The 24,102-nt window shown below is 43.4% G+C and overlaps 1 protein-coding gene across 1 annotated transcript; it reads left to right on the top strand.

Annotated features, from left to right (window-relative positions):
• The first annotated feature begins 5,205 nt into the window (after positions 1-5,205).
• LOC119316167 (F-box/FBD/LRR-repeat protein At3g26920-like) lies at positions 5,206-7,431 on the top strand. Its single transcript, XM_037590506.1, has 5 exons — positions 5,206-5,260; positions 5,522-5,746; positions 5,870-6,552; positions 6,626-6,781; positions 7,027-7,431. Exons 1-5 carry the CDS (start codon positions 5,206-5,208, stop codon positions 7,429-7,431), a joined length of 1,524 nt encoding a protein of 507 aa, XP_037446403.1.
• Positions 7,432-24,102: the final 16,671 nt, after the last annotated feature.

Below are 24,102 nucleotides of genomic sequence, written 5' to 3'. Positions count from 1 at the left end.
CCCCCTATCACGTGAACGTAAATTCTGGGAAAGGCAAAGGGCCCATGAGAAAGCCCGCTAATGGCCAGATGGCCTCGTCCGCTAGTAGTTTCCTAGGTGATTGCGCTCTCCCGTGATTAGTGAGTGCGTGGGATTAGCCCTTCCGGCGCCGCCATCCGCTTCCCCCTTCCTGCCTCTGCTCTCCCTGCTCAACTCAGGAATAGATTGGATTCAAACGGCGATGCAGGTGCCTCACTCATCGATTCTTTAGGCTCGAGCCAACGTACTAAACTTGCCAAGGTTAAGGCCCTGCAGTATATTTTCTAAGCTTATTAGTGATCTGTGATTTATTTTGTATGTATCGATTCTTTCTCAATTCTTTATTTTGTATGTGTTGAACTTATACAACAAAATTTATTTATTTTGTTTGGGTGATCTGTGATGCCGTCAGAGTCTCAATATTGTATTTGTTCTAGAAATCACCATAATGGAAATTATCGTATATACTAGTTTCTATATGTGGTGCAAAATTTTCATATGACAAGCTTATAGACAATATAGTGAATTTTGAAACTTCAGTTCAGCCGCTATGAAGAGAAAAGCGCTAGTACCAAATATCATCAGGATTAATTCATTTCAAAGCATGTTGCTGCAATTAGTTATGGACTTTGCTAACTTCCTACTGTTCGGAAGTTAAGCAATAGATCAAGACGATCTCCCCCTTCTTTAATCACGCATGTATACTGCATGCAAACTCCCCCACGGTGCACGCACGTACACTCTCTCCTTGGTAGATAATAGTTGCATACAGAAAAAACAAAAAAGCTGATGTCACCAAAAATTCCATCTACAAATAAAATTAAAAATGTTTTGTAGCTCAAACCGTCGCTCCGATTAAAAAGTTGTTTTCACATAAAAGATTTGTAACGACGAGACCTTCGAAACTAGATCCCATGTTGATATATTCCGATGACTTTTTTTTCTAGTAAAAAGTTACCACGTGTGCTACATAAGTTATCATGCCTGTGGTGCATAAGTTATCATTTTGTTTACATAGAAATTACCGGGACATAAAAATGTTCCTCCAACCTTCTCTTCACAAGCACATGCATGCATGCATTAGAGAGAAAAAATTTAATGTCATTCTAGTCCTCCCCTGTTTGAAACTTCAAAATGTTTTACAGCTCAAAACCGTTGGTCTGATAGAAAAATCGTTTTCACATAAAAATCCATCACGAGAGACCTTCGAAACTAGATCTCATGTTGATATATTTTGACGACTTTTTTTCATGCAAATAATTACAGTTGGGCTATCAGGTCTGATGAGTGTCTATTATCATGCTATTTAGACATGAGTTACCGTGGTATATTTTCAACAACATGAGTTATCGGGAGGGGGGTTGTTTTCAAGCAACTTCCTCCCCTCCCACCACCCCTGGATCAAACTTACTGTGGTATTTATATGTAAGTTAACACCTCCCCCACACCCCCTCGGGGTAAAGTTATCATGGTGTTTGCGCATGAGTTATCAGGTTTGTGGTGTGTAAATTATCATGCTTTTTATGCTGAAGCTATCGGGGATGTCTTTAATAATTTTTTCTCACGGGTCAAAGTGATCACGGTGTTTGTGCGTGAGTTATCAGGTCTGTGGTGTGTAAATTATCATTCTATTTATGCAGAAGCTAGCGGGGAGGGGGGGTGTCTTCAACAATTTTTTTCTCAGGTCAAAGTTATCACGGTGTTTGTGCATGAGTTATCAGGTCTGCAATGTGTAAATTATCATGTTATTTTCGCATAATCTACCTAACGTGTATTATACCACATGCAGCTCGATAACTACGAAAATGAACCATGTTGATAACTATAGTACATCTAGCCCGATAACTGCATAGTAACTATGTTGGTAACTATAGTACATCTAGCCCGATAACAAAATAACCGTGTTGGTAACTATAGTACATCTAGCCCGATAACTATAAAATAACCATGTTGGTAACTATAGTACATCTAGCCCGATGACTACAAAATAACCATGTTGGTAACTATAGTACATCTAGCCCGATAACTACAAAATAACCATCTTCGTAACTATAGTACATCTAGCCTGATAACTTCAAGAAACTACCGCCGTCTTGTCTTCCTGAGCTGGACACAAAGCCTAACAAAACTTAAAGCACCAAAAAGCAGAGTCCTCCGCCGGCAAGCGTCGGGATCCATCGCGCACCCATGGCGATAAGGCCACCGGATACGTGGTAGATCAATGGCGCCGCCGACGGAAGGTAGAAATCCTAGCCGCCTTTTTCGTTCGTTGAGGTGAGACTCGCTGGACTACATGACATTTTATGTTTTACACAGAAGTTGCCGGAGATATGTTTCTAACTTTTTTTCCAGGATCGAAGCTATCATGGTGTTTGTACATAAACTATCAGGTCTGCGCTTTATAAATTATCATATTATTTTCATAGAAGTTACTAGTGTATGTTGCAAAACAACTTTTCTTTCTGGGTCAAAATTACCGTAGTATTTCCGCGTAAATTAACAAGATCGTACTGCGTAAAAATACCGTGATATTTATATAGGAAGTTACCCGGGCATATTTTCAACTTGTTTTTCCTTGGGTCAAATTACCAATAGAAGTTACCCAGCTCTTTCTTTTTGCGGGGTAAAAAAACATTTTTTCTTTCGCTGGGGTGGGGTTTAAAAAGGTCACATTGTTATTTTCCATTTATAGAACATCAAATGAAGTTCGGTGGGTTGGTTGTTGGCATCAAACAAATCCCAGCCGGGCAATAGCTTTCTCGCTTAAAAATAGCAACAAAATCGTTGCTTGTCTGATTGTTTGGCTCAACTAAGGATCCTAGGCGTAGACGCCAAACTACCCACACTAATCAAAGTGCAGCACTAGAGAAAAAACAGGGGAATAGTTTTGTCGTGTACCAATATTATAGTAGAGTTCCAATGTAATACTGAACAACAAATTTGAGTGGTCGAGTTGGTCAGTGGAATCGGCCTGTAGGCCCATTCATGTGCACGACGCGGGATCGATTCTTGCCGTTGGCCTTCTTTTTATTTTCTAGATCGAGCGCGAACAGAAATGAATAACCGCATCCGTCAGATCCGGATCGCACGGCAACAAGTTCGTTCGGATCTGCTGCAAAAATACAGTCGGCAGGAAAATAGTTTTTCCGATTAGTTATATATAACTCTCGCTATCTCAACGGCAAGTGCAAACCTTTTTTTATTTTAAAATTATGAACACATGTATTAGAAGTAAAATGTGAGACGGCTTGCTTTGTTATTGCTTTTTAATCTACATTAAAAGATAATTAACAGATGCCTCTTTTTCTAATAGAATGTGGTGGGGAAACCCTTTTTTGAAAAAGAAAAATTGAAAATTAACAGCTAAGATCTCTCCTGATGAAATTATTAATATCTTCCTTTTTACTATCAATCATGGAGTCAAATTTAAACCAAAAACAAATGTACATGTTTATATAGCATCAAAGCACGACCTTGTTATAGTACTATGAAAAAAATTACGCTAGATTTTTTCTGTCAACTTGGCTTGGCCCCCCTATGTTCAAATCCTGGCTCCGCCCCTGCCAATAGATCTCCAATAGTTCCAATCTCTCCACGAGACAAACACATCAATACAATAAGGCATGCTGGATGTAGGGTATTACTTCACCACGAGGGCATGAATCTGGGTAAAATTCAGGTCCCGTGTGTATCTTATTCTAATCTTCAATGGGCGCTCCGCCCCATGAGTAACCCTATGTAGGTATCTGCCAATTTTTGCACCGTCAACATGTACCTTGCTGATATAGAGATCCGACTCTAGCAAATGCATCGATGAAGGCTCCAGTTCGGGCCGGGCCATGGCGTGTCGGCCCATCTGGCCAGGTTTGCTCTTAGCCCATCCATGCCATCATTTCTCCATAGCAGGCCGCCCCTCTCGGGAACTCCTATACGCCGCACATTGCGGCAAACAATCGGTCTCCCGCACAGGAGTGCCCCGACTGGTTTGGCCCATGTATAGTGCAGAAAAATCGTAAAAGAGATGTGAAGCGCCAGGAATCAAACTCGCACAAATGCGGTCACTACGAGCACTGCTAGCCACCAAACCAAATTGGTGCTCATGAGTTTAGAGCATGCAAGTTATTTAAAAACTCAATATAGCGGGATATTAACTACAGGACCATAAATACTGTAGCGTATAGATTTTTGAATTGTCTAAACACATTTTAGAAAACAGGAACAATTTTTTCGAAATAGTTTTTGAATTACACAAACATAATTTAGAATTAGAAAAAGTTTCTAGAAAAAAAGAACAAATGTTGTAAACGTGAATAAATTACAAACATTTTTCGAACAAATTTTGAAAATCTGAACATTTTTTGAGAAAAGTGAACAAATTTTGAAATACTGAATGTTTTTAAAAAGAGTGAAAAAAATATTTGAAACAAATAAAATTTTAAAATGTTTAAACAAAATTTGAAGATTTGACATTTTTAAAAAATAAAAAGAACAAAATTCCATAATTGTTTCAAAACGTGAACAAAATTCCGAATATTCTTTATAGAAAGAACAAAATTTAAAATTCCCGAACACTTTTTGGAAAATTATTTTTTGAATCCTATTTTTTTAAACATAACAAAATTTGAAATTCTCGTATATTTTTATAATGGAGAGGAATTTTTTTTGATATTATCAACATGTTTTCAACATTTGAACATTTTTAAAAATTTCTATTTATAAAAATAAAAATAAACAGATAAGAAAAACAAAAGTAATAAAGAAATTAATGAAAACCCGTAGAAAACCGAAAAAATAAGTGAAACGCGCAACGGGCCGGCCCTTTTAATCGGTCGCCTCGCTCTATCCGTGCGTTTGAACGACAAGTTAACACAGTAAGCGTCGTATAGGGTTTTCCGCCCCTCCCACCTGGGGTTTCACCAGAGAGCAAAGGGTTGTCTCAAAAAAAAAAAAGAGCAAAGGGGATCGGGAATAAGTTCCTCCTTTGGGAGCCGCACTCCCCAATCGAGACAGCGGCAGTTCCATTTCGAAGCTGCTCATTTCCGAGTTGCAACCGGCAATCGAAGCAACTCTTTCGAGTTCAGTCTCCGAGTTTCCATTGGCGGCACCGCGGCACCCGCCAATCTTCGGAGGAGACGCACAAAAACTCTAGGCAATCAGTTTTCAGACTGACCGGCGGCAGCTCGGGCGATGGCGAGGACTTGTCGCCGGCGACGGGCTGCCAAATTGATGGCCAAGCCATCCGGTTCGACCATGGGCCCCTTCCTCTGAATGTCTTATTTTATCTTAGCAACCAGGGTCAAATTTCAGTCTTTCAGACAGCATCAAAACCTACCTTTTTCGGTGCAGATAAAATAAAACCTGTGCCATTTTGAGTAGATCAAAGCTGCATCTTTGCGACAGTGGCCAAATTGTATCTCTGAGACAATCAAACTTGCAGTTTTTTGAGACTTATCAATATTGCATATTTGACTGTACCGTGATATCAACTCTGATTTGTTTTGGTGTCAAATGCAGAAAGGCAATCCAGATGATAGGATCAGCAGCTTGCCCAATGGCATCCTTGTCAACATTCTCGACCGACTCGATGTCTGTGCCGCTGCCAGAACCAGTGTCCTCTCGAGACGGTGGAGTCAGCTTCCTGCCATGCTCTCACGGCTTACAATCAGTGCTTGGGACCTCCTGCCTTCAGAAAATAAAACCAGCTTTTGCAATGCTGAATTGGTTCGGACGACCGCTGCAGCTGTGGCCAAAGATTTGGCCAATGCAGCAGTGTCCAATGCTGAATTGGTTCGGAGGATCAATGCAGCTGCGGCCAAAGCCTTGGCCGATGCAGCAGCTGTAGCCAAAGTTGTGGCCAATACAGCTGTGGCCAAAGTGACAAAGAGCATACTGGCACGCAGGGATCCGGGTGGATGGCCCATTCGTCTCTTGAGCATGACGTTCTACTTGATAGACGATGTCCCCATATCAGTCGGGCATGCTGTTGGCAATGCCATGGCAACATGCAAGGTTGAGAAGGCCGAATTCACTGTTCTGACAGAGAAGGGACGCTTAGAGTTCACCATTGACGATTTGGTGAAATACGGGGCACGGTTCGTGTCATTTTTTAATGAGTGTATGGATACATTTGCTGGTCTCACGTGCCTCTACCTGGCGAATTTGAGATTTGCTGAATCGGACTTCGTCTCCAACATCCTCGTCACTTGCAAGCGATTAAAACACTTAGGTTTTCTCAATTGCGACACAGAGAATTGGATAGCGTTCCAAATTGAACACGCCGAACTCAGTGAGCTCAGTATTGTCAATTGCCGTTTTGACGTGGTCAAACTCGACTGGGTTCCGAAGCTCACTTGGTTGGTGTTTGAGTTTTGGATGTCTTTCAAAGAACCACCACTGTCATTTGGCTATGTCCCATTGCTCAATGTTCTAAGTGTTTCAAATGTTGCTCTTAGTTGGCATGAAATGGTCGAGTTCAGTACATTTCTTCATGAGACCTCTGTTCGAGACCTGAGCTTGGGGTTTAAATGCGAAAAGGTAACTCAGGATGATTGCTTTGTTCTGTCTTCACTTGTTCTCTACTCATCCTATCATGTGCTTATTGTTGCAGATTTGGGTTCAACCAGAGTGTCTGACCAGATGGCTGGCATCTGTGTTTCACCAACTAAGGATTGTCAATCTTGTTGACATTCCTGAAGGGTATGATCTCACCTGGACAATGTTCATTCTGGAAGCGGCGCCTTCCCTGGAGGAGTTTTACATGACGGTGTGTTCTTACTGAAACCTTGTTCTATTATTTTATTTTTTCTGATGAGGGGTGACTCTACTACTCGACTGTATGTTCTTCTTACCAACAGCCTGTTCTATTATTCTCTTCTGTTTGAGGGGTTTCTCTATTATATCTCCATTGCATGGTTGCACGCCTGTGCTTTCACTTGGAGCACAAATGTCTGCCCGTGTATGCACAATTAACCTGTTTCGTCTACCTTTGTCCTACGGGTGGTAATGTAGGTAATGGATCATCCTTGTGACATGCAAATGGATCAGGAGAAGAGGAAGACGAAGTCGTATAGCGAGCACAAGGGTGTTGAGTGGGAATCGCCTGCATCGAATTTCAAGCATCACCGTCTGACCAAACTAATCATCTTCTGTTTTCAGTCTGAAGACTACATGGTGAGTCATGTCAGGCGTGTCTTGAAAGCGGCGGTGAATCTAGGGGATGTGTACCTGTATGATAGACTGACATGCAGCAAGTGCCGAGGCGTGGAACCTCTAAATCTGATAAGGTTCCCGGAGACAAGTAAGCACAGGTGTTGGGTGGAGAAGCAAATCAGAAGGGGTATCGAATCACTTGCCACAATCCACTTCCTGACTACTGCTAAAATAAGGGAGGATTATGTTTCAAGGATAGTGTAGTGTTTTCCTTGGAGGATTCTTTGTGTGGGTTCTGAAGGCATTAGAGGCAGTTTAGTTAATGTTGTAGTACTTATTTAGAGAAAGTGGTCAATTCTGCATATGGTTGTACGCCATGACTGATGGCTAAAAGGTTTTGGTTTTGCTGATTGTCAGGTGCCTAAAAAAGAGTTTTGTTTCAGTCCAATCTTTTTTATCATTTTTTTACCGTAAATCGAATCCTTTTTATCAAGGCCGCAGCAGCCGGCTCGGTTTTGTTCCAGTTGTCCTTTTTTTAGGTTTTTTTTCTAGGTTTTTTTTGAGGGGATAACCAAGTTTTATTCATCATAGACCACAGAGTGTGGGATACATCGTTGGTCATGGGATTGGCCAAACCAAACGTGCCGTCCCGGACCAAGAGTAAGAAAATACTTGGCTAGTTTATGAGCTCTGATATACAAAGATCTTCAGGCAGCTTGGTTCAGAGGCCCAGGGCGTGGTCCAGGTGAAGGCAGGGAATCTGGTGGCGGACGAGGCAGAGGCCGTTCGGGCTCAGGTAGAGGACGAGGCAGGGGAAATAATCAAGATCGCTCATCATATGACGATGAGCCCGCTTTGGGCAAATCTGCAGATGTGGTGATGGAAGAGGTGGATCGGAACAGAAAGCGTGTAGCCCCCCAAGCTACTGGAGTGTCACTGACAGATAGTAACCAAACTTTGGTGGGTAGCAGCCTCCTTGCCCTCCCACCCCCAACAATGCCGGAGAGCCCCTCTACAAAGCAAGATGCAAAGAGGAACAAAGCAACACCACAGATCCCTGACAAGGCAGAAGAGAAGAACTCTACAGCAAACAAATCAACAAATGCGCGTTTGGCGGGCTCCCCAGTGGAGTCGCGCCTAGCGCAATGAGTATACTTTGTTGGAACTGTCGTGGGGCTGGCAAACCCGAGACAGTTCGAGAGCTTCGTGATCTAACGAAGCAGTATGCCCCCTCTATATTATGTATCTTAGAAACTCAAATAGAGGGATCTCGTGTTGAGAACTTGGTAGGCACACTTGGTTTTGATAACAGCTACGCAGTTAGCAGTTCTGGTAGAAGTGGAGGTTTAGGAATTTTTTGGAAGGATTCAATAAAATTTGAAGTTCTTGGTTATTCTGAGTATCACATTGATGTTTCTGTTGAGGATCTTGTTAACTCACAAATACGAGTAACCTTTGTCTATGGCGAGGCTCAGGTGAACCAGAGATATAAAACATGGGATATGCTCCGAGGAATTAGAGGAGTCAGCACGCTACCACGGGTAGCATTGGGTGATTTCAATGAGGTCATCTACGCCCATGAACATGACGGGGTTGGAAACAGAAATCAGGCCCAGATGGATTTATTCAGGGACGCTCTTGACATCTGCGGGCTAACTGACATTGGATACACGGGAACAAGTTGGACTTTTGAAAAAAAGGTAACGGGAGGGACCTATACCAGAGTACGGCTTGACAGAGGAGTCGCAAATGCTTCATTTATCTCAGCTTTTCCCAACGCCAACGTTGAGCACAAGAGCGCGGCCTCGTTGGATCACAGTCCCATTCTATTGCAGCTCCGCGACGTGCATGCATGCAAAAGGGGCCCACGCCCTTTTAAATACGAATTGTGTTGGGAACGGGACCCGGCGCTACATGCAGTAGTGGAGAATGGATGGTCACAGATCCCGGGAGATTCGGTCGAATCAATCCAAGCAGAGCTGCATGGGCTGGCCGATGACTTGTCAAACTGGGAACGCAATCATTTTGGCAGCGTCAGGCGGGAGATTGATCAGTTAAAGCGGCAGCTCGAGTTAATGCGCCAGATCCCAGGACGTGCAGGTCCGAGCCATGCAGAGGTGAAAGTGACGGATAGGCTTGTCGAACTTTTCCACAGAGAAGAGATTCTTTGGCGCCAACGGGCGAGAATCGACTGGCTAGTGCATGGGGACAAAAACACCTTTTTCTTCCACCTAAGAGCTAGCAGGCGCAGAAGAAAGAATCAAATCAAATCATTACAGCGTCCAGACGGGCAACTAACCAAGGACGCTAATGAGATGGAGGCCATAACCACTACTTTTTTATAAGGAGTTATACACGACAGAAGGTACTCATAACATGGAACAGGTGCTAGCGACAGTTCCACGTAAGGTAACTTCAGATATGAACTTGGCTTTAAATGCACCTTATAGTCAGGAGGAGGTCAAAAATGCTTTATTCCAGATGTTTCCAACCAAAGCTCCTGGCCCAGATGGTTTTCCAGCTCACTTCTTCCAGAGGCATTGGGAGATTTGCAAGGATGAGGTGACAAATGTGGTGCTGAAAATTGTGGAAGGAAATGAGTCGGCTGAGTGTATCAATGAGACAGTCTTGGTTCTGATCCCGAAGGTAAAAAACCCTACGCTACTCACACAGTTTTGTCCAATAAGCTTGTGTAATGTTCTTTATAAGATTGCTTCCAAGGTGATCGCTAACCGTCTAAAAATAGTCCTGCCTGACATCATATCTGAGGAGCAGTCAGCCTTTGTTCCAGGAAGGTTAATTACCGATAACACCAGTCCTGTGCATTGAAACTTGATATGATGAAAGCCTATGATAGACTAGAGTGGCCCTATCTGAGGGCGATTATGCTTAAACTTGGCTTCACCAACAGGTGGGTGGACATCGTTATGAGCCTGGTTACCACAGTTAAATTTTCTGTGATGTTCAATGGTAAGAAGCTTGAAGAGTTCGAACCATCAAGGGGAATAAGACAAGGGGACCCAATATCTCCATATTTGTTCTTGCTAGCAGCAGAGGGCCTGTCGTGCCTGTTAAAATCCAGAAGATAGTCATCCAACTTGCAAGGTCTACAGGTGGCACCCTCAGCGCCACCGGTGAACCATTTTCTATTCGCTGATGACAGCCTGCTGTTTTTCAAGGCAAACGGTGAGGGAGCCAATGAGGTGAACCTGGTTTTGGATCAATATTGTCAAGCATCGGGGCAGCGAGTAAATAATGCAAAATCATCTATCTTCTTCAGCAAGGGTGTGCCAGAGAGTACGAGGCAAGACATAAAGAACTTGCTGGATGTACAGAATGAAACTTTGAATGAAAAGTATCTTGGTATGCCATCTGACATTGGTGGGTCAAAAAATGGTGCTTTCAAGTATCTCAAGGATCGTCTCTGGAGCAAAATACAGGGGTGGATAGCAAAAGCATTGTCATCAGCCGGCAAAGAGGTGCTAATAAAATCGGTTGCTCAAGCAGTCCCTGTTTTTTCCATGTCGTGCTTCAAACTCCCCAGGGGTTTATGTGAGCATCTGAATAAGTTGATCAGAAAGTTCTGGTGGGGAAGCAAAGATGGCCAGCGCAAACCACATTGGGTATCATGGAACTCTATGACGCAACCAAAAGGTATGGGTGGTTTGGGCTTCAAAGATTTTGAGCTCTTTAATCTTGCCATGTTAGCTCGCCAGGCATGGCGACTTTTGCTTAACCCAGACTCTCTAAGTGGCCGAATATTGAAGGGAGTTTACTTCCCTAACTGCACCATACTGGAAGCCGAGCTGGGTACACACCCGAGCCAGATATGGAGGGCCATGATAGAGGGAAGGGATACTATGAAACTTGGTCTGATCAAACGAATAGGGAATGGACAATCAACAAACATCTGGACGGACAATTGGCTCCCTCGTGATGAAATGCTACGTCCTTATGGCAGCGTGTCTCCAAACCCCCCAACCTTTGTCTCTGAGCTCATTGACCCTACATCTGCTAGTTGGATTCGGGAACGAGTGGAAGAGGTGTTCATGCCAATGGATGTCCCAATTATTCTAGGGATTCCACTCTGTACAAGAGACATCCCAAATATCTGGAGTTGGAACTTTGAAAAGAAGGGTAATTTCACGGTGAAATCGGCATACAGAATGTTGGTCTCTATCAAGCAGCGGAGAGAGGCGTGGCTCGATGGCAACGCTGGTCCCTCCAGGACGGCTGCGGAGGAGAAGTCATGGAAAAATCTATGGAACATCAAGGTACCTGGAAAGATCATAATGTTCTTGTGGCGCTTGTCCAAGCAATCGCTACCCACAAATGACTTGAGAGCTCATAGGCACATGACAGACTCCCCTGCTTGTGGTATATGTGGCTCGCCAGACTCATGGAGACATTCACTGGTCAGTTGTACGATGCCACGATGCATATGGGCCCTGGTTGATGATGAGATGGCACAACAATTGATATCAACCACGGAGCTCAACGCAAAGAACTGGCTGTTCACATTGATGGAGCTTTTTTCACATGAAATGTTTGTTAAACTATCAGTTACATTGTGGGCGATCTGGACAGCTCGTCGGAAGGCTATTCACGAAGGAATATCTCAAAGTCCTCGTGCGACATACTCCTTTGTCAATAGATATATTGAAGAACTTGGAATGATATCTGGAAATGAAGATACAAGGCAAACCGAACCTCCCGTGCAGGGACGAGCACCGAGACCCAGGCGACCACCTACGGGCTTCCACAAAATCCATGTGGATGCAGCAACACGCCAAGGCAGGGGTGGAGCCGTTTCAGCTGTTTGTAGAGATGACAACGGCAATTTCATTGGTAGTTCAGCTCTAGTGATAGTGGGTGTCCAGGACCCAGCAACACTAGAAGCCATCGCGGTGAGGGAAGCTCTATCACTTGCGGTGGATATGCATATTCAGAACTTGGTGGTCTCTTCGGATTGCAAGCAAGTGATCATGGATATAAAGAGCGATACGGCAGGTAGATACGGAGCGATCATCAAGGAAGTCAAGCTCCAGGTTTTTTTTCTAGGTGAGTTGTCCTTTTCTTATATCTAGCATGTAACAGCCCACGTACAAGGTACTACTACTTACTACTGGCTGGCTGGAGCAGCCCACAGTCCACACACAAAGGCCCGGTCTGATCAATTAATTACTCCCTCCATTCTAAAATAATTGAAGCTAAGTCATTTTTTCTACTTTTGACCAAGTTCCTAGAATAATAAGCAAATATCTATGATATCAAATATAGATAATATCAAAATATATGTCATAATGAATCTAATGAGCTCAATTTGGTTTTATAGATGTTAATATAATCTTTTTTAGAACGAAGGCTCAAGGAGGAGCCCGGCTTTGAATTAAAAAAGCCATCAACCGGCCAGGATTACAACCATTGCATTACAAACTCGAACAAACAAAAAACAAGAACACGGCAAGATACAAGGGTGCTGGTAGGCAGCTCTCAAAACCTCACTCACTGCAGCTAGTAAGATAGCACAAGATAAGCACAAGCTGAAGCACGCAGAGGCCCTCGTCCACACAAGCATCACTAGGGAAGAAGAAATGGGGCTCCGGGAAGCGCCTGCTGTCGAGGATAGGCTGTGTCGGCACCAAACAACCAGGCCCTGGAACAACATCTTCATCCATTCCCACTGTCGAAGGACGCCCCTGCCTCCTCGCCTGGCTCGAAAGGCGCTGAACCGTCGACATATGGGTTGCTCACCCTAGAACATGGACGGAAGGATGCAACCAGAAGGAGTAGGAACAGAGCACACCCTACATGACTAAGAAACTTCACTAGAGGCACCGCATCACCGCTACCCACTGACGACCTCTGGAGAGGAGAAAGATGCCGGTCAGACAACAACAGGGTGTCCAGGGAGGAAGGAGCAACGATGCTGCCGCCGCCACTGGGGCCACGCTGTCGCCGCCGCCCGACAACCACCACGCCGCAGTGCCCACGGTCCAAAAAGCATCCAAGGCGACGATTCACGAAGCAAACGGCGCCAAGAGCACCGTCGCCGCCCAACAAAGTTCGGGTTTTCACCCGGGATGCTAGGGGAAGGGGAGGGTGGAGCAAAAGACCTGAATGGCGCCTTCAAGAAGGGGAACGGCGTCCATGGACGTCGCCGCCATGGATTTCTCCCGGTCAAGGCTCCACACCACCAACACCGCAGCCAGCTCCAGGCACCGGAGAACCATGTCGACCCGGTCCAGATCTGACGTGGTGGAGCACGCAGGGCAGCAGAAGAGGAAAGGGGCGACCAGATCTGGAGCCGCAAGAGACCAGAAGCCCCATCGCCGGCGTCGCAGATCTCGTCCGCCGGAGAGCTTGCTGCCCGCGCAGCCAAGCCCACCGGACCACACCCGCGCCACCACCAGGCAAGGGGACGGTGGCGCCTCACCGAACGAGGCCGCTGCCCCGGATTCCGACGCCCCCCGCTGGAGAAACGGAGCAGCAGAGGCCCCGCCGCCACCTTCCTTGGCCACGCCCGGGATTGCCCGGCGGATGCCTCTGGCGGTGGCGAGGAAGGAGGGGAGGAAGGGGGGAGGCGGCGGGGGCTAGGGTTGTCGCCCTCGAGCTGCCCGAGAGGGGCGACGCGAGGGGGGAGGTGGAGCCAATTGGGGTCAGACCGGGTTTTCACCCCCGTCCTTGATACTGGTACTCTGTTAATATATTTCTATATATACTTGGTCAAACTTTACGAAGTTTGACTTATGACAATAGTAGAACTTCAATTATTTTGGAACAAGGAAATACTCCCTCCTCCCCGAATTATTTTTCACGGAAATGAATGTATCTAGACGTATTTTTAGTTCTACATACAACCATTTCTGCGACAAGTAATTTGGGACGGAGAGAGTATTAAGAAGTGTGTGTGTGTGTGTGTGCGCGCGCGCGCGCATGCACGCGTAAGCACGTGTGTGGTTGTTAGTGTGTGTATGCATGTGCATGTGTTGGGAGCCGGATCCTCTAACTTAGAGAAGCAAAGTCACAGTCCTACAGTGTAATCCTAGTGTAAAATGAAGAAGTAATGTTAGAGACGTTTAGCAGATTACTTACTATTGATATTTACTGCTGATATAAATAATCCAAAATTAATTTTATTGCACCATCAAATTGTTTGTATGTAATAATTATGAATGTACACATTAAATCTGTTATTTGCATATTAATTTAAATCATTTTAGCTTTAATCATATGGATTGCAAGAAGGTAAGTTAGGGGATTGTAGCTTCTCTAACTTTCCTTTTTAATGTTAGAGGATCCAGTTCATGTTGATCAGATAGAGATAGGAGAGGCGACACCATTGACATGAGATGTAAACCAATTTTAATGGGTCGAGAGACGATTAATCTCACACATTCTTATTTTGTTGTTTGAACACAGAGTACAACATGGAAGTATATATGCGATTTATATTATTATATTATTGTTTTTGCATACTGTGGACAGTACAAGTTATATTCATTTTTTGTGAGAGTATTTTGTCATTATTTCTTTTAAATTCATTTTTTTCAGGGAAGTACCAATGTACTTAGTTCACTCTTTAGAAAAACAAATTCTATTTTTTGTTTGTGTTTTTATTTTTTGTTTTTGTTTACTGAAAATAGGGCACGACGGAGAGATCTACACTAATATATGCATGCTTTTCATATTACGGAACAGTGCAAGTTTCGTGAAATATGAATGCATATTTTTTTCATGATTTGCTTTAAATTTTATTTCTAAAAAATCTCCTTTTAGGTAATACCATGTCCTTTATTCATCCTCGGTAATCTTTTTGTTTTTGTTTTTGCATTATTATGGGAGCACAAAGGATGCGCGCTACCGTGGCTTCCGATGCATACAGTGCAATATAGGAGGTCCCGTCTCGCTTCATGCGAGATGAAGCGAGCGCTTGCATCAAGCCAAGCCAGTGGGGACGGTGGGCATTCGATCTTTTTTTTTTGAAAAATATTAATTAAGCATTTGAAAATGTTAAATATGTATAAAATGTGTTGACAATGTATTAAAAATATGGAAATTTTTATCATATATATTAATTAAGCATTTGAAAATGTTAAATTTGAATGCAATTGAAAAAAGTGGAACCGTAATTTCAAAAATGTTTATAAAACAATTTAAAAAAATAAATGTGTATAAAAAATGTTGACCATGTTTTAAAAAAGGTAATTTTACATATAAAAAATGTTCATCAAAGCAATTGAAAAAATGTTAAATGTGCATAGAAAACAATGTTGACCACATATTAGAAAAATATTAATCTTTTATTTGAAAAATGTTAATAAAGCATTCGGAAGTATTTAAAATATATATAGGAGAAAAGTTGATCGTTTGTTAATTTTTTTAGTCCTGTATTTAAATTTTTTGAATCAAGCATTCGAAAATGTTTAAAGTGTGTATAAGAAATCCATCCACTATATCTCGCTTATAGCAAGCCCTATGTTTCACTCTCCTGAAGGTGTTCTTGCATCGTGTTTTAATGGCTCGGTCCAGTTTTCCTCGCTCGCTCGCTGTACTTTATTTTATTCTAGTTATTTGCTTGTTTTCTTCTCCTTTTTATATTTTTTTCATTTTTTTCTTCTTCATAATTTCCTTTGGTTTTCTGTTTTCTTTTTTTCACTATCTCTTTTTCATTCTTTTCATGGGTTTTATTGGACTTTTATTCTCTTTACTTTTTCCTTTCTCTTTTTGTTTATTTTCTCTGTTTTCTCTGGTGTTTTTGCTTCTCTTTATTATTTTTTCTTTTTTTAGGTTTCTTTGTATTTTCTTTTCGGTTTTTATTAGTTTTCTTTGTTTTCCGTTATACATTGTATGCATCAGGAACATTTTATATAGAGATGTTTATGTAGGAAATATGCCCTAGAGGCAATAATAAAAGTATTATTATTATATTTCCTTGTTCATGATAATCGTTTATTATCCATGCTAGAGTTGTATTGATAGGAAACTTAGATACATGTGTGGATACATAGACAACACCATGTCCCTAGTAAGCCTCTAGTTGACTAGCTCGTTAATCAATAGATGGTTACGGTTTCCTGACCATGGACATTGGATGTCGTTGATAACGGGATCACATCATTAGGAGAATGATGTGATGGACAAGACCCAACCCTAAGCCTAGCACAAGATCATGTAGTTCGTATGCTAAAGCTTTTCTAATGTCAAGTATCATTTCCTTAGACCATGAGATTGTGCAACTCCCGGATACCGTAGGAGTGCTTTGGGTGTGCCAAACGTCACAACGTAACTGGGTGGCTATAAAGGTACACTACGGGTATCTCTGAAAGTGTCTGTTGGGTTGGCACGAATCGAGATTGGGATTTTGTCACTCCGTGTAAACGGAGAGGTATCTCTGGGCCCACTCGGTAGGACATCATCATAATGTGCACAGTGTGATCAAGGAGTTGATCACGGGATGATGTGTTACGGAACGAGTAAAGAGACTTGCCGGTAACGAGATTGAACAAGGTATCGGTATACCGACGATCGAATCTCAGGCAAGTACCATACCGCTAGACAAAGGGAATTGTATACGGGATCGATTGAGTCCTTGACATCGTGGTTCATCCGATGAGATCATCGTGGAACATGTGGGAGCCAACATGGGTATCCAGATCCCGCTGTTGGTTATTGACCGGAGAACATCTCGGTCATGACTACATGTCTTCCGAACCCGTAGGGTCTACACACTTAAGGTTCGATGACGCTAGGGTTATAAAGGAAGTTTGTATGTGGTTACCGAATGTTGTTCGGAGTCCCGGATGAGATCCCGGACGTCACGAGTAGTTCCGGAATGGTCCGGAGGTAAAGATTTATATATAGGAAGTCCTGTTTCGGCCATCGGGACAAGTTTCGGGGTCATCGGTATTGTACCGGGACCACCGGAAGGGTCCCGGGGGCCCACCGGGTGGGGCCACCTGCCCCGGGGGGCCACATGGGCTGTAGGGGGTGCGCCTTGGCCTACATGGGCCAAGGGCACCAGCCCCTAGAGGCCCATGCGCCAAGAGTGAAGGAAAAGGGGAGAGTCCTAAAGGGGGAAGGCACCTCCGAGGTGCCTTGGGGAGGATGGACTCCTCCCCCCTCCTTAGCCGCACCCCTTCCTTGGAGGAGGGGGCAAGGCTGCGCCTCCCCCCTCTCCCCTGCCCCTATATATAGTGGAGGGGAGGGAGGGCATCCATACCTGAGCCCTTGGCGCCTCCCTCCCTCCCGTGACACCTCCTCCTCTCCCGTAGGTGCTTGGCGAAGCCCTGCAGGATTGCCACGCTCCTCCATCACCACCACGCCGTTGTGCTGCTGCTGGATGGAGTCTTCCTCAACCTCTCCCTCTCTCCTTGCTGGATCAAGGCGTGGGAGACATCATCGAGCTGTACGTGTGTTGAACGCGGAGGTGCCGTCCGTTCGGCACTAGGATCATCGGTGATCTGAATCACGACGAGTACGACTCCATCAACCCCGTTCACTTGAACGCTTCCGCTTAGCGATCTACAAGGGTATGTAGATGCACTCTCTTTCTACTCGTTGCTGGTCTCTCCATAGATAGATCTTGGTGATACGTAGGAATTTTTTTGAATTTCTGCTACGTTCCCCAACAGTGGCATCATGAGCTAGGTCTATTGCGTAGATTCTTTGCACGAGTAGAACAAAAAGTAGTTGTGGGCGTCGATATTGTTCAATATGCTTGCGGTTACTAGTCTTATCTTTATTCGGCGGCATCGTGGGATGAAGCGGCCCGGACCAACCTTACACGTACGCTTACGTGAGACCGGTTCCACCGACAAACATGCACTAGTTGCATAAGGTGGCTGGCGGGTGTCTGTCTCTCCCACTTTAGTCGGATAGGATTCGATGAAAAGGGTCCTTATGAAGGGTAAATAGCAATTGGCATATCACGTTGTGGTTCATGCGTAGGTAAGAAACGTTCTTGCTAGAAACCCATAGCAGCCACGTAAAACATGCAAACAACAATTAGAGGACGTCTAACTTGTTTTTGCAGGGTATGCTTTGTGATGTGATATGGCCAACAAGAATGTGATGAATGATATGCGATGTATGAGATGGATCATGTTCTTGTAATAGGATTCACGACTTGCATGTCGATGAGTATGACAACCGGCAGGAGCCATAGGAGTTGTCTTTATTTATTGTATGACCTGCGTGTCATTGAACAACGCCATGTAATTACTTTACTTTATTGCTAACCGTTAGCCATAGTAGTAGAAGTAATAGTTGGCGAGGCAACTTCATGAAGACACGATGATGGAGATCATGATGATGGAGATCATGGTGTCATGCCGGTGACGATGATGATCATGGAGCCCCGAAGATGGAGATCAAAAGGAGCAAAGTGATGATGGCCATATCATGTCACTATTTGATTGCATGTGATGTTTATCATGTTTATACATCTTATTTGCTTAGAACGACGGTAGTAAATAAGATGATCCCTTACAACAATTTCAAGAAGTGTTCTCCCCTAACTGTGCACCGTTGCGACAGTTCGCTGTTTCAAAACATCACGTGATGATCGGGTGTTTTATTCAGACGTTCAAATACAACGGGTATTGACGAGCCTAGCATGTACAGACATGGCCTCGAAACACATGCAAAACACTTAGGGTTAACTTGACGAGCCTAGCATGTACAGACATGGCCTCGTAACACGGAGACCGAAAGGTCGAACATGAGTCGTATAGAAGATACGATCAACATGAAGATGTTCACCGATGATGACTAGTCCGTCTCACGTGATGATCAGACACGGCCTAGTTTGACTCGGATCATGTAATCACTTAGATGACTAGAGGGATGTCTATCTGAGTGGGAGTTCATAAGATGAACTTAATTATCCTGAACATAGTCAAAAGGTTTTTGCAAATTATGTCGTAGCTCACGCTATAGTTCTACTGTTTAGATATGTTCCTAGAGAAAAATTAGTTGAAAGTTAATAGTAGCAATTATGCGGACTAGGTCCGTAAACTGAGGATTGTCCTCATTGCTTCATAGAAGGCTTATGTCCTTAATGCACCGCTCAGTGTGCTGAACCCCAAACGTCGTTTGTACATGTTTTGATAACTACGTGATAGTTCAGTGAAACGGTTTAGAGTTGAGGCACCAAAGACGTTTTTCGAAATGTCGCGGAACATATGAGATGTTTCGAGGGCTGAAATTGGGATTTCAGGCTCGTGCCCACGTCAAGAGGTAAGAGACCTCCGACGATTTTCTTAACCTACAAACTAAGGAGAAAAGCTCAATTGTTGAGCTTGTGCTCAGATTGTCTGAGTACAACAATCATTTGAATCGAGTGGGAGTTGATCTTCCAGATAAGACAGTGATGGTTCTCCAAAGTCATTGCCACCAAGCTGTTAGAGCTTCGTGATGAACTATAACATATCAGGGATAGATATGATGATCCTTAAGGTATTCGCGATGTTTGACACCGCGAAAGTAGAAATCAAGAAGGAGCATCAATTGTTGATGGTTGGTGAAACCACTAGTTTCAAGAAGGGCAAGGGCAAGAAGGGATACTTCATGAAACGGCAAATCAGCTGCTGCTCTAGTGAAGAAACCCAAGGTAAAACCCAAACCCGAGACTAAGTGCTTCTGCAATAAGGGGAACAACCACTAGAGCAGAATTACCCTAGATACTTGGTAGATAAGAAGGCTGGCAAGGTCGATAGAAGTATATTGGATATACATTGTGTTAATGTGTACTTTTCTAGTACTCCTAGTAGCACCAGGGTATTAGATACCGGTTCGGTTGCTAAGTGTTAGTAACTCGAAACAAAAGGCTACGGAATAAACGGAGACTAGCTAAAGGTGAGCTGACGATATGTGTTGGAAGTTTTTCCAAGCTTGATATGATCAAGCATCGCACGCTCCCTCTACCAAAGAGATTGGTGTTAAACCTAAATAATTGTTATTTGGTGTTTGCGTTGAGCATAGACATGATTGGATTACGTCTATCGCAATACGGTTATTCATTTAAGGAGAATAATGGTTACTCTGTTTATTTGAATAATACCTTCAATGGTCTTACACCTAAAATGAATGGTTTATTAAATCTCGATCGTAGTGATACACATGTTCATGCCAAAAGATAGTAATGATAGTACCACCTACTTGTGGCACTGCCACGTAAATCATATCGGTATAAAACGCATGAAGAAGCTCCATATTGATGGATCTTTGGGCTCACTCGTTTTTGAAAAGTTTGAGACATGCGAACCATGTCTATTGGTGTATGAAGAAACTCCATGCAAATGGACCGTTTTGACTCACTTGATTTTGAATCACTTGGGACATGCAAATCATACCACATGGGCAAGATGACTGAAAAGCCTCATTTTCAGTAAGATGGAACAAGATAGCAACTTGTTGGAAGTAATACATTTTGATGTGTACAGTCCAATGAGTGCTGAGGCATGTAGTGGATATTGTTATGTTCTTACTTCACAGATAATTTAAGTGGATGTTGAGTACATTTACTTGATGAATCATGAGTCTGAATTATTGAAAGGTTCAAGTAATTTCAGGGTGAAGTTGAAAGATCGTCGTGACAAGAGGATAAAATATCTATGATATGATCATAGAGATGAATATCTGAATTACGAGTTTGGCACAGAATTAAGACATTGTGGAAATAGTTTCACAACTAATACAGCCTGGAACACCATAGTGTGATGGTGTGTCCAAACGTCATAGTTGCACCCTATTGGATATGGTGCATACCATGATGTCTCTTATCGAGTTACCACTATCGTTCATGGGTTAGGCATTAGAGACAACCACATTCACTTTAAATAGGGCACCACATAATTTCGTTGAGACGACACCGTATGAACTATGGTTTGGAGAAACCTAAGTTGCCGTTTCTTGAAAGTTTGGGGCTGCGACGCTTATGTGAAAAGGTTTCAGGTTGATAAGCTCAAACCCAAAGCAGATAAAATGCATCTTCATAGGACACCCCAAAATAGTTGGGTATACCTCCTAATTCAGATCCGAAAGCAATAGGGATTGTTTCTAGAATCGGGTCCTTTCTCGAGGAAAAGTTTCTCTCGAAAGAATTGAGTGGGAGGATGGTGGAGACTTGATATGGTTATTGAACCATCACTTCAACCAGTGTGTAGCAGGGCACAGGAAGTTGTTCCTGTGGCACCTACACCAATTGAAGTAGAAGCTTATGATAGTGATCATGAAACTTCAGATCAAGTCACTCCCAAACCTCGTAGGGTGACAAGGATACGTACTACTTCAGAGTGGTACAGTAATCCTGTCTTGGAAGTCATGTTGCTAGACAACAATGAACCTACGAGCTATGGAGAAGCGATGGTGGGCCCGGATTCCGATAAATGGCTCGAGGCCATAAAATCTGAGAGAGGATCCATGTATGAAAACAAAGTGTAGACTTTGGCAGAACAGCTCGATGGTCATAAGGCTGTTGAGTGCAGATGGATTTTGAAAGGAAGACAGACAATGATGGTAAGTGTCACCATTGAGAAAGCTCGACTTGTCATTAAGATGTTTTTCGACAAGTTTAAGGAGTTGACTACGATGAGACTTTCTCACTCGTAGCGATGCTAAGAGTCTGTTGGAATTATATTAGCAATTACTGCATTAATTATGAAATCTTGCAGATAGAATGTCAAAACATTGTTTCCTCGACGATTCTTGAGGAAAGGTTGTATGTGATACAACCGGAAGGTTTTGTCTATCCTGAAATATGCTAATAAGTATGCAAAGCTCCAGCAATCCTTCTGAGGACTGGAGTGAGCATCTCGGAGTTGGAATGTATGCTTTGATGATGATCAAAGATTTTGGGTGTATACAAAGTTTATGAGAAACTTGTATTTCCAAAGAAGTGAGTGGGAGCACTATAGAATTTCTGATGAGTATATGTTGTTGACATATTAATGATCAGAAATGACGTAGAATTTCTGGAAAGCATATAGGGTTATTTGGAAAGTGTTTTCAATGGAAAACCTGGATTAAGCTACTTGAACATTTAGCATCAAGATCTATAAGGATAGATCAAAACGCTTAATAGAACTTTCAAATGAGCACATACCTTGACATGATCTTGAAGGTGTTCAAGATGGATCAGTCAAAGAAGGAGTTCTTGCCTGAGTTGTAAGGTATGAAGTTAAGACTTAAAGCTCGACCATGGCAGAATAGAGAGAAAGGAACGAAGGTCGTCCCCTATGCTTAAGACATAGGCTCTACAGTATGCTATGCTGTGTACCGCACCTGAAGTGTGCTTTACCATGAGTCAGTCAAGGGGTACAAGAGTGATCCAAGAATGGATCATAGGACAGCGGTCAAAGTTATCCTTAGTAACTAGTGGACTAAGGAATTTTCTCGATTATGGAGGTGGTAAAAGAGTTCGTCGTAAAGGGTTACGTCGATGCAAGCTTAACACCTATCCGGATAGCTCTGAGTAGAGATACCGGATACGTATAATGGAGCAACAATTTAGAATAGCTCCAAGTAGAACAGTTATTTGGAATAGCTCCAAATAGAACGTGGTAGCTGCATCTAGGAGATGACATAGAGATTTGTAAAGCACACACGGATCTGAAAGGTTCAGACCCGTTGACTATAACCTCTCTCACAAGCATAACATGATCAAACCCAGAACTCATCGAGTGTTAATCACATGGTAAATGTGAACTAGATTATTGACTCTAGTAAACTCTTTGGGTGTTAGTCACATGGGGATGTGACCTTGAGTGTTAATCACATATCGACGTGAACTAGATTATTGACTCTAGTGCAAGTGGGAGACTGTTGGAAATATGCCCTAGAGGCAATAATAAAAGTATTATTATTATATTTCCTTGTTCATGATAATCGTTTATTATCCATGCTAGAATTGTATTGATAGGAAACTCAGATACATGTGTGGATACATAGACAACACCATGTCCCTAGTAAGCCTCTAGTTGACTAGCTCGTTAATCAATAGATGGTTACGGTTTCCTGACCATGGACATTGGATGTCGTTGATAACGGGATCACATCATTAGGAGAATGATGTGATGGACAAGACCATATCCTAAGCCTAGCACAAGATCATGTAGTTCGTATGCTAAAGCTTTTCTAATGTCAAGTATCATTTCCTTAGACCATGAGATTGTGCAACTCCCGGATACCGTAGGAGTGCTTTGGGTGTGCCAAACGTCACAACGTAACTGGGTGGCTATAAAGGTACACTACGGGTATCTCTGAAAGTGTCTGTTGGGTTGGCACGAATCGAGATTGGGATTTTGTCACTCCGTGTAAACGGAGAGGTATCTCTGGGCCCACTCGGTAGGACATCATCATAATGTGCACAGTGTGATCAAGGAGTTGATCACGGGATGATGTGTTACGGAACGAGTAAAGAGACTTGCCGGTAACGATATTGAACAAGGTATCGGTATACCGACGATCGAATCTCGGGCAAGTACCATACCGCTAGACAAAGGGAATTGTATACGGGATCGATTGAGTCCTTGACATCGTGGTTCATCCGATGAGATCATCGTGGAACATGTGGGAGCCAACATGGGTATCCAGATCCCGCTGTTGGTTATTGACCGGAGAACACCTCGGTCATGACTACATGTCTCCCGAACCCGTAGGGTCTACACACTTAAGGTTTGATGACGCTAGGGTTATAAAGGAAGTTTGTATGTGGTTACCGAATGTTGTTCGGAGTCCCGGATGAGATCCCGGACGTCACGAGGAGTTCCGGAATGGTCCGGAGGTAAAGATTTATATATAGGAAGTCCTGTTTCGGCCATCGGGACAAGTTTCGGGGTCATCGGTATTGTACCGGGACCACCGGAAGGGTTCCGGGGGCCCACCGGGTGGGGCCACCTGCCCCGGGGGGCCACATGGGCTGTAGGGGGTGCG

This window comes from Triticum dicoccoides, chromosome 6A (genome assembly GCF_002162155.2).
Source record: "Triticum dicoccoides isolate Atlit2015 ecotype Zavitan chromosome 6A, WEW_v2.0, whole genome shotgun sequence".
Taxonomy (NCBI): Eukaryota; Viridiplantae; Streptophyta; class Magnoliopsida; order Poales; family Poaceae; genus Triticum; species Triticum dicoccoides.
This window is presented reverse-complemented; position numbering and strand designations above follow the sequence as displayed.